This window comes from Anolis carolinensis, chromosome 6 (genome assembly GCF_035594765.1).
Source record: "Anolis carolinensis isolate JA03-04 chromosome 6, rAnoCar3.1.pri, whole genome shotgun sequence".
Taxonomy (NCBI): Eukaryota; Metazoa; Chordata; class Lepidosauria; order Squamata; family Dactyloidae; genus Anolis; species Anolis carolinensis.
Window position 1 is genome coordinate 87,562,615 of NC_085846.1, and position 17,886 is coordinate 87,580,500.

General features: G+C 40.8%; 1 protein-coding gene across 1 annotated transcript in view; it reads left to right on the plus strand.

The window, feature by feature from the left end:
• agmo (alkylglycerol monooxygenase) overlaps nucleotides 1-17,886 on the plus strand; it is a 138,612-nt gene that overhangs the window by 5,285 nt on the left and 115,441 nt on the right. Inside the window, exon 3 of the mRNA XM_062984295.1 lies at nucleotides 12,279-12,430. Within this exon, the coding sequence (XP_062840365.1) occupies nucleotides 12,279-12,430 (152 nt within the window). The remainder of the gene's footprint in view (nucleotides 1-12,278; nucleotides 12,431-17,886) is intronic.

The window sequence follows — 17,886 nt, forward strand, 5'->3', positions numbered from 1 at the left end:
CTTTGGGTCTCATTTTAGAGAGATAAAGCAAGATATGAATATTATAATAATAAAAATAATGGGATGAGACATGCAGGAGTTGCTGTAGGAGAAAGGGGAAATGGGAAATATCTCTTCAAGTTAGCATGCATTACACAAGGCAACAATTGTGTTGACTATTGAAACAAGGATAAATGATTTATGTTATATTTATTCAAAGCACAGTTCTGTGTTTCAGGAATAAAGTTCTGTTGCACTTCTTCAGAGATTTGCAAGGAAAAGTATGAAACAGAATGGAAAATATTGTAGGCTCAAGTATTTATATTCAAAGCCAAGCTTATCCCCTCTACAACTTTTCATTAAGAAAGTACTGTCTGGCCTATTTAAATTTGTCTAGCCTATTGAAGTAAAAGTTGGTAGCAAGATTCATAGTGCAGTTCTATATTTTAGCAATGAAAAACATTTCCTTTCTCAAAGCAGGAGGGAAAAGGCGTAGTATTATGAAATGTCTTCCTTAATATCAGGTTGGTGCAGAGCGATATTTTTATTTTGAGTATGATAATTCAAATGCTTGTATTTGTTTGCAATTTTTTATTGTTTCTGCCACTTCTATGTGCATGAAATAAATATTTTGAGTGGCTGTCTTCATTGTGCCATTTGTGTAAGATTGCCTGCTGCAACTGGTGGTTCATGGCTGGAGTGATGAGCCGAGTGGAGCATTTGACCTGCAGAAGTAAAGCATTTATAATGTTTAGATGACCTACAAGTGACCTTAAGTGTGCAACAACACTGAAATACGTTACAGCTGGTTATGTAGTTATGGATTGTCTTATTGCTTTGTCTTATGGTCAAATCTTTGTATGCTGGGAGCGTTGTAGGTTTTCCGTTCACTTCATTATAAACTGGAAATGTATCTGGCCAAAAGACAGACCAGTTGGATTATTGCTGTGCTGTGTGGACATCTGCAACACTACTTGAATTCAAATAGGCTCAGAGTTGATTTTGGACAGCTGAATCATATCCTTTAGCTTTCCTATAAATTTCTTTTCCTCCTCAATACTATTTTTAAATAGATTTTTTTTATAATTATTAATTTTATTTATATCCCACCTTCCCCCCAGAACTGGAATGCAAGATGGCTTACATATTAAAAAGATTACCACCTTAATACTGAGTTAAACTAATAACTTTGTGTTAAAAATATACACTCTAAAATGCTTTGGGGACTGATAGAAGGGCTAGTCACACAAATCTCAGAGTCTGAAGAAACTTACATTAGCAGATACAGTCTGTCAGATTCCCTGGACTTATGCTGTATAAGAGCCTTATAGGTTATGATCAGTGATTTGAATTGTGCTTGGAAACAAACTTGCACCGACGAGAGTTGTTGTAACAGGAGAGTATGATTGAAGAAAGCAGAAGATGACTTTCTTGTATCCATATTAGAGTTGTATCTTTCACAAAAATGAAACTATTGTTAACAGGCAGCAAGTTTAAATTGGTTTACTGTGTAGATCAGGGGTCCCCAAACTTTTTAAACGGGGGGCCAGTTCACGGTCCCTCAGACCATTGGAGGGCCGGATTATAGGGTTTTTTTAAAAAACTATGAACAAATTCCTATGCACACTGCATATATCTTATTTTCAAGTAAAAAACAAACAAAAACGAACAAATACAGCCTCAATGTTAATAATAATAATAATAATCATCATCATCATAATAAAAATAATAAGGAGGGTTGGAAGAGACCCCTTGGGCCATCTACTCCAACCCCCTTCTGTTTTTGTCCACACCATAATCAAAGCACCCCTGACAGATAGCCATCCTATAATAATAATAATAATAATAATAATAATAATAATAATAATAATGTAATAAACATGGTTGGAAGAGACTCCTTCAGCCATCTAGTCCAACCCCCCTTCTGCTTTTGTGCACCAAAACATAAAGAACCCCTGACCAACAACAACAACAACAATAATCACCGTTGGAAGAGATTCCTAGCCTTCAACAAAAATGAATCCACAACAGGGCTGCAGAGTATTCTTTCAGTTATTCACATTGGAATGTCTGACGAGGGAGAGAGGCACATGCGGACTCCCTGCTTGTCTTGCCTTGTCTCCCTGCTTGTCTCCTCGGCAGCGGCGGGGGGGGGGTGCATGCGAGGTGAGGAAAAGGCGTGCGCCTTTCTCTCCTCGCTCACCCGGCACGCACCTTACCCGCTGCATTCCTCAGTGGCAGGGGCGGGAAAGCTGGCCACAGGGCAAAGGAGGAAAGGTGAAGGCCTTTTACTCACCCTCCTCGGCGGCAGCAGCGGGAAAGCTGCCCGCGGGGCGAGGAAAAGGCTTGCACCTTTCTCTCCTCTCTCTCCCAGCATGCACCTTTCCCGCTGCCTTCCTTAGTGGCAGCGGTGGGAAAGCTGCCCACGGGGCGAGGGAGGAAAGGTCCAAGCCTTTTACTCACCCCTGTGCATCTTCCTTGGTGGCAGCAACAGGAAAGCTGCCCACGGGGCGAGGAAAAGGCGTGCGCCTTTCTCTCCTCTCTCGCCCAGCACGCACCTTTCCCGCTGCCCTCCTCGGTGGCGGCGGCGGCGGGAAAGCTGCCCGTGGGGCGAGGGAGGAAAGGTGCAGGCCTTTTCCTCACCCTATGTGCGTCTTCCTCGGCAGCGGCAGCGGGAAAACTGCCCATGGGGCGAGGGAGGAAAGGCGCAGGCCTTTTTCTTGCCCTGTGTGCATCTTCCTTGGCAGCAGCAAGCTGCCCACGGGGCTAGGAAAAGGCGTGTGCCTTTCTCTCTCTCGACCAGCACACACCTTTCCCGCTGTCTTCCTCGGCAGCAGCGGCAGGAAAGCTGCCCACGGGGCGAGGGAGGTAAGGCGCTGGCCTTTTACTCGCCCCATGTGCACCTTCCTTGGCGGCGGCGGGAAAGGTGCGTGTGGGCCGGGGAGGAGAGAAATGTGCATGCGCGGGCCGGATAAATGGCTCTGGCGGGCCGCATCTGGCCCGCGGGCCGTAGTTTGGGGACCCCTGGTGTAGATCATTGGGCTCGGAAGTGGAAAAGAGTAATAGTAAGGGGATGAACCAGATGATCGTTGACTTTGATGTAGCATCCAATAGTGAGATTCCTTCCTACTGTGAAAAAGAGAAATATTTTTTAAATCTTAAGAGGGAAAATTATCATTTTAATTCCACTAGAAGCCATTCTGGGCCCCAACCTAGAAAAAAGGCAGGATATTGAATGACTGGGCGAGTGAGTGATTGAGAAATGCTTTCAGTATTCCATCCTAATCAGCCCCAGGGAAGTATAACATGTGGCAATTTTGTTTGGCCCCCTAATTTTGGGGTAGTTTTCATGAACTTCATTGATATTTTGACATGTTTATTTTGAAAGTCTTACTGTTTTATTACTGTATCTACACAAAATACTTTTATTCATATGTAAGTATTCCTGTTTATTTGGTGTTTCCCATAAGTGGGCATAGCGTCTTAATCTATAATGAATCAGGAAAACAAACAATCAGAAAAAGTCATTTGAGATTCTGAAAGATAACAGTGTAAGAGATACAGTTGGTTGGTTCAAATGCCATCTCAGTATAAGAAGGACTCCTGGTTCATTTGTCATGTTTCCTTCTCCTTGTACATTCATATTCAAATGAATTACTTCTTTCTTCCCTTAAATTAACACATGAACCAACAAACCATGGTTTGTGCTTGACTTCTGAATATAATTTAATCCTGGTTTGCATCTCAATCGGGAACTCCTGGTGGCGCAGTAGGTTAAAGCACTGAGCTGCTAAACTTGCTGACCAAAAGGTCGACGGTTCGAATCCGGGGAGCGGGCTGAACTCCCCTCTTAGTCCCAACTTCTGCCAACCTAGCAGTTCTAAAACATGGAAATGTGAGTAGATCAATAGGTACTGCTCTGGCGGGTAGGTAACAGCGCTACATGCAGTCATGCTGGCCACATGACCTGGGAGGTGTCTATGGAAAACACCGGCTCATTGGCTTAGAAATGGAGATGAGCACCAACACCCAGAGTCAGACACAACTAGACTTAATGTCAGGGGAAAACCTTTATCTTTACCTTCACCTTGCATCTCAATTTAAGGTGTGTGTTTGACACATCTATTAGTGTTCTACAAGTTTTTAAACAATTAACCTATCAGTATTCTATGTTTTTAAATATATATATTCAAGAACAGGTTTTGAGGACAATATTATGGATTTTCATATGATCCATGGATAAATCAGTGACTATTCCACAGGGAGAGGAAAGCAACATTGCTGCCCCAGGGATTCAGTCACCTCTGGCCACAACTAAGTTGACCCAGCTTTTTTGGTTGAATTTTTTTACTAAAAGGTCTAGACGGATACATGAGTATATAGGGCAGTTGCAAGCACAAGAATAATACTAAATGGGGTTAAAAGTGTAAACCATTTTTGTCCTCCAAAAAAACAAACATTTAAGTTATTTCCATTAAAGCCTCAGTCATCCCCCTTTCAGCAAAGGCATACTGAGGAAACCCAACAGAAACTGTTAAAATAATATTTCAGCAGAGCTCACTGTATCGGGGGAAATCACAGTGTAAATCATTAGCAGCTGAAGGTTAGATTAACGCACTATTGATGGTATCCTCTCCTAGGGACTAATTTTCGTTTTCTCAGCTAGCACCAGAACTTTGCCACTTCCTTGGAAAGCTGGTGATTAGCATTAAAATGGTGAGTTGTTGCAATTCATCAGTTCTACGGTTAAATCAGATTTTGAGACCACGATTAGGGTGGCTTTTTAAATCTTCAGAGGAAAACTGCAACTTCAAATTTTAAGCAAGAAAGATAATTGTTCAAGTGTTTTAATTAGGAAGTATGAGGTTCTTGAAAGAAAACTGTGTAGGCGTGTGTGTCTATGTAGTCTTCCTCACAGTGATGACTTCCATATGTTTTGGACAAAAATTCCCATTAGTTCCAGTCATCATAGCCACTGGTGAGATGCGAGAGGAGTTGCAATGTGAAACATGTATGGCACTGAGGTGTTATGTTGACTATGCCTCAATGAAAATGATGGCATTTACTTCAAAGCAAATATGCACAGAGTTGCACTGCCATTATTAATATGACACAGAAGGAGAGGACAAGCATTTTAGTTAGCTCATGACCATATAAAATACTTCAGTTTCTTTTTTTGAAAATGTAAAACAGACACAATAATATTATATTTTTTTTATTAATTACAATACCTGACATCAATCCATATAATGTTTGATTACAGATTATTTAAAAAAAATGCAAAAAAGGCTTAAAGACGAACTTCCATTTATAGCAGATGGATTTGTTCTGAAGTTACAGTGGATTAAAATATATGGTATAATGATCCCTACTAGTGAACAGATTTGCAAACATGTAAGAGCTAAATAAATAATATATTAAGCAAATTCTAAACTCCACTAGATGGAGCATAGGAGTATAAATTTTAGGGGTATTAGTAATTTAGTTTAGTCCTTGGAAATTCAGGAAACCGAAGCTCCAATACACAGTTTAAAACAGTAGACATGCAAAATTGCTTTAACTAAATATGAATAGCAGAATGATTATCCAAGTTTTTAGCTTTATAATGTGAAAAGAAAAGCAATCTGTGGGACTATATATTAGTTTGTGAACCAACATTGTGTAAATCATCATGTGTCATTCCTTATTTGAATAACCTAAAACTATGGTGGAGACTTATTAAATATCAAGGTTGTTTGCTTCTTCATAGTATCTAAAAATTAATATGACTTAGCTGTTGCATGTGCATGGGCGACATACCTCCAACCGGCAGAACCAATGATGACACAAATACAGGGTCGGGATATAAAATGGCCACAACTTGTTTATTGATTACATTAACAAGGGTTGGCTGACATGCATGGGTCCTGGATCAAGGATTGGACAGCCCAATGCTGACCGATACTGTTAAACACACCAGGGTGCTGACAGGTCAATACCGGACTGAAGCTACCACCACACACCTGCCAACCACCGGACACTCCCCCCTCCTTCAATAAGGGGGTGGGGGAGCAAGCCAGGTGCAGGGCCCATGCCACATGCCAACCAGGAAGTTGTGACAAAGAACAGCAAATAGAACCACAGAACATAACATATGCAGGGTGAGTGGGATGGAACGAAGAAGAGCAGGCACGGTGCCTGCCCTGGCCTGTGGCAGCCTTATGAAGGCTGCAGTGGCCAATGAGCGATGGGCCCCAGCCCATCAGGAGGCAGGGAGGGCCCGCCACTGATAGGCCAGCTGGTGGGAAACTTTCCCACAACACAGAGGGCTTCTGGGGAGAAGAAGCCATCCACAGATGCCATGGCTGGAAGGAGAGCACCCACTGCCACAATGGCCTTGCCCAGTAAGTTGGGCGATGCATTTTTGCAAAACTTCAGATAAACCTCTTTCTATGAAGTCCAGTAGGACTCATCATATATTATATAATGAGGACCTATCATTAATTTTAAGTTTGCACACTACCTTTCATTTCTCATGCATATGCTGATTCATTTCTGTCTAGTTTGCAGCAAGTTTACAGAAGTGTGGTTTACTGCTTCTGAAATAATTACTGTTTTGGACAGAAAGCAAAACCTTAATTTAATTGTAAATCATCTTCATGCCACAGGCTGCAATTTGCATGTAATAACATATTGATTAAGAAGAGCAAGCCTTGAGTGCTGAGCTTGTTATTGTAACTTGAAACCATGGTTTGGTGCTGCTGCAAAGAACAAGACATAACTGTGATCAATTTTTCAACCACCCCTGTAGCAAGAAAAGTGCTGTGGGTGCTGACAGCTCCACATAAATAATACTGTATTTCTTCAGTTCTAAAATAACATTGATTATAAGATGCACACTGATTTCAGTACCACCACCAACAACAAAAGATAGATACATAAGAAGCACCTGCAATTCTAAGACATACCCAATTTTTATTAGGGGGGGGGGTCCATTTTAGAATCGAAGTACAGTAAGGTATAGCATGAAATTCACTACATGAATAAAGGCATCTACCCAAAATTCTGGTGAAGTCTTTATTAGGCCAACCAAGAGGTGCTAAACTAACAACACCAGCTTTCAGATCTCAGAGGCTTCTTCATAAATAAAAGAGCATTCAGGTTTAAGAAAACAAAGTGTTAGGATGGTACGAGAACAAAACACATTACAAGGAAAAGTTGAAGACGCTTCCTGCTTTCGGCAGGAGAGGACGCATGGGAGAGAGCTCCCGAGGTTTGCAGATTTTAATTACAAGGAAAAGTTGAAGTTGGATATGTTTAGTCTGGTGAAGAATCATAGACCCAGAGAGTTGGAAGAGACCACAAGGGCCTTCCAGTTAAATCTCCTGCCATAAAGAAGACAGAGGAGCAATATGTTTTTTCTCTTTAAATACCCCAAATCACTGTCATAAAGAGGAGGGTGAAGGTTTGCTCTCTGCTACTCCAGGAGATAGGCTCAGATGTAATGGCTTAAGTTAGAGGAGGATAGACTTCAATTGAACATTGAAATGAACTTGGTTGTAAGAGCTTTCAGTGAGGTCCTGGGGACTCTTTCTCTACTTTCTCTGTTGGTGATGTTTTAGTTGGAGCTCCTGCATTTATGGCCCATTCCAGTCCTATGATTGTATGAGTCACGTCATCTATGTTTTGTTTTGAGATAGCACAGAGGGAAGGTATGTGGAGACAAAAAAGATGTCCTTCTCCCCATGTCCATAAGGACAAAAATATTAAAGAAAGCCAATAAAAGTTTGCTTCTTCTTCTGAAGACCTAAAACACTCAGCTCCCTGGAAACTGATTCTGCTGTTCCTCTTTGGGAAGAATGCAGTGTTTTTGTGCTGTCAGGTCTGGAGATAAATGTACGCATTAGTATATAAATAGGAGCCAAAGTGGATGGTTTTATCTTGTATCAGAAGAGATAAACCCTCCAAAAATAAATTCCCAATGTAAGATGACATACAGTCTTCTTTCTTTTATGTAGAATCCCTTCGAATGGATAAATTCATTATCCTGGACAAGATTTAGGTAATTCTGTAGGAACTGGTGCAGTGGGAATACCTTTGTGTGGCTGATAAAAATAACTTGTCACTGCTTTAGAATTATTAAAAAAATAAACAGAAAAATAAAACTCCATATACTAAAACTTAATATGCATTTCAACAAACACTTTATGTTGGTTTGCCTTGTTACAGTTAAGTGCCTTGAGTCCTACTCTTGGGAGAAAAGCAAGGTATTAATAAAGTGATGGATTAACTAGTTGTTACAGTGTCTTGTCTTCTGTATGTATGAGAGATTGGAGCACATCAAAATGCTAGTAAGTTGAGGTACCATTAGAGTGACTTCAGAAAGGAGCAACAACTGACCGAAAAGGTCATTTAAGAATGGATTAGGATCATGTTTGTCTTTCTTAGAAAAGGCAAGGAAGAGAATTCCCATCCCTTTCTCCCTTGCTCCACCAACTAAAGTTTGACTTTGTACTGGAGTGTGTGTGTGTCTCAGGGAGGGGGGGAGGGCTGTAGCATGTCAGACATATTTCACCTCGATTTGTGTCAACTCTAATAAGTCAGTTGACAGAGTAATAAATTGGGTTTCAGCTTCAGAGCAGCCCCCTACTCAGCAAATAAAGGGGTTGTTTTTTTTTCCAACCTGCATGCAAGCTTTTTCATTTTCAGTCTGAGGTTTCCCTTAGACTTCTCCTTTTTTCTCCTTTTTTACCAAGCCCGCATTATAGAACTTTTCTATTTTAAAGTTGTGTTCATCCCCCCCCCCCCCCAAGAAACAATGTTTATTAATACTGGATGTACGCTTCAACCTATATTGTAAGGAAGCTTAATGACAGTTTCATTATCACTATTTTCTTGTGATATTATATCCCCTACTATCTAGTAGCTTGGTTTCCATTACTCTAGAATGGCTCAGCATCTGAATGCATTTCGGGTGGAGGAGAGATGTACATATACAAAATAATGGGTGGGTTATGCCTCCTCTTACTCAAACACAAGCAACACTAGCAGTTAATCCAAAAGCAATTTTTGAAATGTAGTATGGAACAGTAAACAAATGTTTGCATGTTTTTTATTGAATCTACTACACTATCATACATAAAATCTATGTTTGGATCTGCACTAGTGGAAAGCAGACAAAAATCAAAGCCACATTGGGATCTGCTTTTGAATTTTAATGAACTGTGCTGATTTAGTTCAGTGGGAATTTGCCTGATTATAATTGTGACTTAAGAGTAAACATATTGATTAAGAAGAGCAAACTCCACTGATGTTCAGAGACTTAGACCCCTTCTACACAGCCCCTGAAACCCATGATGAGTCATGGATTTACCGGAGGCATCCAAGCAACACTTCAGGTAAACTGAGATTAATCTGGAATAAATTGGGATTTCCCAGTTTACTCTGGATTAATTTGATACCTCAACAGATCTGGACCTTACGGAAAGGTCCGGATCGGTTGAGGTGCTGGGCCTATAGTGACTGACTCCTGGGGCTGTATTCAGCGATTTTGGGATCAATTCCCACAGTGATCCCAATTCTTCAGCTCTTTGAGTTTGAATAATGGAATGATACCTCCGTCCTCCTCTCCCAGCCCCCCATTTTTCCTCAAAACTTTCCTGAGGAGCCTGGTTGCATGTTCAGGCCCTTCTGTGGAAAGCTCCTGGTGTGTCAAAATGACACACCTGGAGATTTCCATGGAGGGACCTTGGGTAAGATTTGGGGGGAAATGGGGGGCTGGTGGCTGGCTCCCTGCCCTTCTGGGACCCAGGAGGGCATATAGCTCTTCCCAGGGAAATCCTAGGGTTTGAGTTGGGGGTGGGAACTAATATTATATAATATCCCAATTCCTCCTGGGATTTAGTCATGTGTGGAAGAGCCTTTATTTCTAAAGAATGTATTTTAACAAAAAGGTGAGATTGTTTTTCTGTATTTTGTCACTTTAAGAGTCATATACTGTGTAAAAATAAGCAAACACCCTTTGGCTTCTCTAATGTCCCATCCAAAGTAACACAAGTAAGCAACTGTTGATTCTTTTTTCAGTTGCTAGTGTGATAAAATGCCTTTTAGCATTTACAGCTATCATATATTATACTTTTTGTAACCCAAGGAAGAACTTAAAATCTCCAGAGTTTACTTGCGTGACTTTGAAAACTATAGTTGCTCTGCAGAGTTGGTCTGAGTTTCACACTCTGGCTGCAGCCCATGGAAAAAAAGGACTCCAGGGCAAAATGAAAGTTCATAAAAATGGAGGAAATGTATCTGTTCATATTTCTGGCTATATTGCAAAACCATTACAATACTTATATTAACAAGGCGAAGCGAGAAAACAGTACGCAGTGGCCACAATCCAACACAGAGTCAGGCACTCTTAAGCCCTTCTGATTCAGTGGAGCTTAAGTTATTGTAACTGTGCACTGCGTAATGGCCAAGAATTGATAACATTGTGTGCAGTTTTCTTTCTTTAATATCCTGCTCAGAGAAGCAATGTTGAGAGAATTCCCCCTTCTCCCCCTCGTTTAGATTATCATTTTATTCCCTTTGGCTCCGTTGTCTCTATGATTAAGAATTTAAGCTGAGACTTGTAGATGTCTCATGCTATAAATTGTGAACATATCATTGGGTCACATAAAATCATCTTTAACAGCATTCGAAGCACAAGGCTCTTATGAAAATAAACATCTTCCAGGTGTTTTGTTTTGTAAGATAGTAGGTACACCTGTCATAGAAACTTGTGTGGAAATTCTTGGCCATCAACTGTCAAAAGTGAGGTTAAACAGATATCTCCAATGGAAAACCAGGACAGCTGTTGGAGGGCTGTGAGTGAGACACAGGTGGAGTATGACAGCCAGAGGTGGAAAGGGGTCTTCTTATTGTCTTTCCCCATAGCTTTCATTTCCAAAGCTTTGATTTTTGTAATAGCCAGAAGACTTTATGGTGCATTTTTTCAAATAGTAGTTTACCTGTACCAAAAGTTAAAATCTAGTGAAAATGCAAATCCGGCTGTAGACCCTGGTGCCACAATATTAGCAGTTTTATGTTGCTTGAATGTGGATGTGTTTTTTGTTTTTGTTTTTTGTTATCTTTGACTCTATAGTAGTTTTCCTTCATTCAGTTGTCTTTTCCATTTCAGATTATGTTTGTTTCCTGTAATTTGTTTCTATTTCACTTTTTCAGAGTTACATTCGAATTCAACAGCTACTAGTCAAAATGTCTCTAATCTATCATATTAGTTAAGACTATTTTTCGAATAAAGAGAATTTCTCTATCTGTTTCTGGTGAAAAGACATGGTATGAAATTACAGAAAAAGAATTAATAAACTATGGGAAGTCAACACCTTTAGTTTTATATATTGTTGGGGTTTTTTTTTGGTTTTTTTCTTGTTTTTTTTCCCTTTCTTCCCTCTCTTTCTCCCTTTGATCTTACCCATTCTTTTTGTCCTTTCACCTACTTTTCCCCCTCACCTTACTCCCCCCCACACACACACGGTTTTGCTTTCCTTGCTTTTGCTGTATATAACACTTGGAAAGCAATAAAAATGAATTTAAAAAACTATTGACTGAAGCTAAATTTGAGATAATCTAAGTTGTTTTCAGTATTTTTGGTCAAGCAGAATTGTGATCAGTATGCTAATAAAGTAGTAGTTTGAGCACTGGAAACAAGGGTTCGAATCCCAATACCTTGGGCAGGTTATTCCCTCAATTCCAGAGGAATGCAAATGCAAACAAATATTCCAAGAAAACCCCATAATAGTTTTTTTGAGGGTCACCATAAGTTGAAAACTACTGAAGGCACATAACAATAACTGTTTGTGCCGTTTGACACACACTTATTTGCAAGCAAGTGCTTCTGTACTCTTTTATAACACAGTTATAAAGCTATTATTCAGTTTTGATCGTCATGGATCTGTCCTATGGAATCCTGGGATTTGGAATTGTGGGACATTTAGAAATGTGTTGAAAGTTGTTTTATTAAGTTTTTTTTTGGGGGGGGGGGGTTGTCACCTCGAGTCCCACTCTGGGAGAAAGGTGGCATATAAGTGAAATAAACAAATCATAATTGAATGAACTTTTGTCCCAAGACTTCTAGTGCCTCACCCCTAGGATTCCTTGGGATACAAATAGGGCAGCCATTAAAGTGGAATTGTAACACTATATTTGTGTTGTGTGAAAGGGCCTTCTGTGAACTGAGCTGGCCTCCAAGTGAACTGAGTTGTATTGAGCCGCAGAGGAATATCATCAGTGTTTTTCTGAACGTGTTTTGTTCATTTATATTTCAGTGTTTTGTCCAGAAGTGTGGAAGTATCAACATACATTTATATGTGGGAAAACTATAGACTTCTCGAACTACCTTGGGACTCACCATGGACATGGTACTTAACATTCCTTGGAGTAGATTTTGGATATTACTGGTTTCACCGCATGGCCCATGGTAAGATTTTTTATTTAGATTTGCTATTATTCTCTGTGGGTATATGATTTATTTTCTCAAATGGTCCTGGCAGACCAGTAAAGTTGGTGACACTAGCATTTTGTTGTTCATTCACAACTTGTACCACAGTGGAAACCGTCCTGTGGTCTCTCGAATATTGGTCCATCAAGATTATCCCTACTTTTAAACAAAGTGAAATTTATCTCTGTTTAGGTAGCTGTCCACAGTAGCAGCTGATGGTTGGTGGCAGCAGCAATAGCTACATTCCTCCTTAGACTCCGCCACTTTTTCTTTCTTAGAAGAAGGTATTGATGAATGTTTAGATCAGCGGCTCTTAAAGTGTGCTCTGTGGAGCCCTTGGGGCTCTGTGAAGCATACTGAGGGGCTCCGCACTACCCCTTCCTCCCCTCCCCCCTCCAAGCACACATGGCAATGCACAGCTGCATTTATGAAGGCTGCAATCAGAGCAGTCAGCAGGTGGTGTGGGCCCTGTGGTGACATGCCTAGCCCCTCATGAGGCACTAAGACTGGACCGAACTGAGCTACACCGCCCTTCTTGCCATGCCGCCACTGCCTCCTAGGACTGCTTCCACCCCTGGCTACACAAGGAGGCTCAGGGCACACCTCTTCAGAGCTGGGGCAGGAAGCGCCACTTCCCGTCACTGTTGGGCAACCTTAAGAGCAAGAAGGAGTAGCAGCTAGAGCTGGCCAGGAGCCTTGGTGGCAGCAAGAGACCAGCCCTGAACCTCACCCGTGCTGTTGGGAGGTTCAGGGCTGGTCTCTTGCCACCATCAATGCTCCTGGGGGGAGGAAAAAGAGGCCAGTGCCTGAGGTGGAGAAGGGAAATGGGAATAAGTGGGGCCAGAGCTGGAAGTAGGCCCGCAGGCAGCATCAGAAGCCCTGGGGGGCCAAAGGCAGGAAGGCCGTAGGAGGAGGATGGGGGGAAGAGGAGGAAGAAGTAGTGAGCATTTGTTGTGGATCAGACTCTGAATAACAACATAAAGCTCTTATTCCTGTTCTGTTAGGGATAACATTGCCCCCAGTGGTTCAGTGGGTTAAACCATTGTGCCGGCAGGACTGGAGACTGAAACGTTTGTGGTTCAAATCTAGGGAGCGGAGTGAGCTCCCATCTGTCAGCTCCAGCTTCCCATGCAGGGACATGAGAGAACCCTTCTATAGGATGGTAAAACATCCGGGCATCTCCTGAGCAATGTCCTTGCAGATGGCCAATTCTCTCACACCAGAAGTGACTTGCAGCTTCTCAAGTCACTTCTGACATGGAAAAAAGGGGACACCATGTCAAGAAAGAACTCAAAATTGGAAACTACATACTGGTGTAAGCTACTTCTGAATCTTAGTTCAGAAAGCAGGGTTTAAACACCTTAAACTGAGAATATGGAATTTAAGTGCTGAAACCACATTGCTCTTCTATATTATTTCTGTCCTGCTCCATCCCATTCAGTCAACTTACTTGAGGACGCCTCAATGGACTATTCACTTCTGGATTTTGTCATATTATACTTAAAACCTCCAGGTTTCACATTCAGTGGAAAAGTTCTTCAACATCTTCAGATGTGTGGAAAATACTGGCATTGAGTAAAGTAGAATAGGTAGGAAATTAGTTGGGCTGTTGAACAGAGTGGAAGGGAGGTTTGGGCTGTAGTCCTAAAGGGAACAAGGATGATGGAAAAAGAAATGGGGTCAAATCCAGGCTAGAACAATGCTGGGAGGGTTTTTGACTTAAGTAGAAGAGGAAGGAGGCAATCGGACATACAGCAATCCTACGGGAGGAAGTCCATACTTGATTTAGGGAGAGGGGTGGGTGGGATACGGGAGATGAGACAATAATGCTGAGAGGAGGGGAATATTCATCAGAAGGGATAGCCAAATTCTACATGTGGGTGTGAGAGAGACGGGGAAAAGGAATATGTTTCATAAACAGTGACATTAAGTGTGTTGGCAGCACTGTGTTGTCCTGAAAAAAGTGATTACCATTTTTAAAACTAAAGAATTCATATAAAGCTCATACCAAGCACATAATTCTATCAGGCAAATTCAAATTGACATGGAGAGGAGAAATGTATTCCATTTTGGAATGGCTGGGTTTTTAAAAAACGGCTTTAAATATTAGAGCCTGTTTGAATTCATATTAGATCCAATAATTGCAAGCAGTGTAACTTTGTGAGGTTCAAACTACCTGTGACAATCAGTTTCAGAACTTTTTGCAGGGAATTTTGTTAATACATAGCAGTATTTGAATTGGATCAGGAGCAATAAAAGTTTGTTTAACCTTTTCCTTTTCTGCATTTTGATTGTTCAACGCCTTACCAACATTGTTTCCCCATCCAGAGTCATGATAAGAAAATAAATATGAAACTGCACATCAATATAATCAGTTATTATATTTATTTACAGTATATCCTGTTCTTTCTCGTTTAAAAGAGGCATCACTTGCAGGCAGGGAGATTGTATGAAAGTACTTCATGTTGACCTAATATGCTCACTAGTGTGTTGCTATATATAGACATAAAGGTAATTCAGTTTTTACCTAGGATAAGGATTTATTTTGGGAACTAAGAATGGGAGGGAGGAATTTGATGAGGTTTAATCTATATTTACATAATCTCTCTCTATAAAATCTGTATATATAAAAGTATATATGCATCCCCCAAGTTACAAACACCTGCCTTAGTAAGGATTTACAGTTAAGAATGGGGGTGAGACAACGGGAAGTGAGACTAATCTAACCATTGGAAGGGAAATTCACACCTGGAAGAGTTATAATGGAGAAAAGGTTTCTCATCAGAAGCTTTGTCACCAATCCTTATTTCCACAACAAGCCAAGTTTTTCAAAATCCAATTATCATAGGGATAGAAAGTGATGTGAAATCTTCTGAAGACGGGCACAGACAGCAAAATAAACACCACAGGGGTGAACCCTTCCCTATGCTATCCAAAGCTAGCTAGCTAGATGCATGTATCTCGTGTGTGTGTGTGTGTGTGTGTGTGTGTGTGTGTGTGTGTGTGTGTGTGTGTGGAGTTATACTTAAAAAAATACCGGTTCTGACTTACATACAAATTCAACTTAAGAACAAAGCCTACAGATCTTATCTTATTCATAACTTGTGAACTTCTTGTACAGTATATATAAAAAGTATCTCTCTCTGCCTGTACCACAAAGACAGTTGTTAGGTGAAGTGGTCCTCTGATATTTCTGGACTAGTTGTTGCTTGATGAAAGATTGGCTGTTGCTGAAGTGGTCCTTTGTGATGTCACTGGGAAAGAAAGGTGATATGTGTATGAGTGGAAGGGAGAAAGGAAGGAAAGAGCCACAAAGATTGGGTGCCCACCATTGCTAAAGTGTTGTTTTGGAGACATTGTGAGGTAGGCCCTCTCAAAGGTGGAGAAGGGAGAAATAGGCAGGCAGCGGTCCCAACGACACCCATACAAATGCTGAGTATATACTCTTGTTTTCATATAAAAGAAGCAGAAGCTGAAATTGAAAATACCCACTAAAATCAAGTCATTTTACAAGTCTGACTGAACATGAAACTAATATATGTATCACTCTGTGCTGCCATTTGGAAGGGGGGAGCAAATACATTCCTTTCCTCCTATACATATTGAAAATGTATTCTGAAAAACGATCTTACTATCTGCATTGTCTCTGTTGAACTTTGAAAACATGGTGGCATAAAAGTCACATCTGTCTGGTGTGTGGCCTGGGCAATTCATATGCATAGACTCAGAAACCACAATAATAAGACTTCAGACTGCTTATATTTATATTTATTGGCATCCTAGGGAAGAAGGTAAAGTTCAGTTTATAAAACCTGGGCAAAGAAGGATGTAACTTTTTCTTTTCTCCCTTGGGCTGAATCTCAGCTGAAATAACTGACAATTTCTGGACGTGCAGGAGGAAATGATGAGCTAAGATAAATATCCAGATGTTTTGCTGGCCAGATGGATAATGTTACACTTTGGAAGACAATGGTATACCTGTGTCTCCTGACAGGAAGTTATAAACATGCAAAGCCTTTTTATCTCTGTACTCTTGATGAACATTTGTTTTACTTTTTTTTGAAAAGTATGCAAATTTGTATAAGTGAACCCATACAAACTCCAAATAACAAATTCACATAGCGTGGAATGAGTTTTGAAATAATAGTTGCATCTGTAAAGCTAATTTAACACCCATTGTGCATTGTTTTGAATTCAGTAGAGACTTGGCTTCTAGAAGTGACTTTCCAGCATTAGGAAATAGGTGTGCCATCTTTTCACAAGTCTCGTATGGTCTATTCCCGTGTTTCAAGCTATTTTATTTACAAAGCTGAAAACCTTGGCCGTTTTCCCTTTTCACCCACTCATACTAATTCTTTCTCCCACCTAGCATTTGTTCTGTTTCATTTCAAGCAAATTGTTTGAAGCATGTTCTTACATGTGCAAAAGTTAAGCTCTTTAGTGACTGGTTTTTTTCAGTCATGATCAAAAGATAAATATGAAGCTTAATCAAAGTTTTATTTAATAATACAATTTTTTGTGCATTTATCACCTCAAGCATCATACTTTTTTTTCAATTCTGTACCTTGAAGGAGGAAACTACAGCTAATTTGAAAAACATGGAGTTTTTATACAAACAGAACACTTATACCAGAAGCAAACAAATTGAAGGTTAATTCAGACAAGACAAAGGTACTCCCAGTCAATCAAAAGACAGATCTTGGAATAGGAATTCATCCTGTGATAGATGGGGTTACACTCCCCCTGAAAACACAATTTCGCAGTTTGGGGGGTACTCCTGGATTCAGCTCTGAACCTAGAGGCTCTTGTATCAACAGTGAACAGGAATGCTTTGGCACAATTAAAACTTGTGCGCTAACTGTGCCTGTTCCTGGAGAAGTCAGATCTGACCACAGTGGTACATGCCTTGGTTACATCCCTGTTGGACTACTGTAATGCTCTCTATGTCGAGCTGCCTTTGAAAAATGCTCAGAAATTTTAGTTGGTCCAAAGAGCAACAGCAAGACTGCTAACTGGGGCTGCCCTACAGGGAGCATGCAGCTCCTCTGTTGTAACAGCTCCGCAGATTGACAACACATTTCCGGGCACAATTCACAATGCTGGTTTTGAGCTTCAAAGCCCTATATGGTTATCTGGAAGACTGTATATCATTCTATGAACCTGGTAGACAGCTACAATCTACTGGGGTGGCCTTCTCTCTGTCCCACCACCTGCTCAAGCATGTTTGGGAGAGGGTCTTTTCGGTGGCTGCTCCCAGACTGTGAAACTTCTAAGAGATAACAGGATGGCCCCATCCCTGCTGGCCTTCTACAAGCAGGTCAAGACCTTCCTCTATCAGCAGGTATTTGGAAGAATAAGGGGCATGCTGTTGGGGAAGTGTGTGGGGGGGATTCTAGAGGGGGGGTCAGTTTTAAAGGCTATTCTAAATGTGTTTA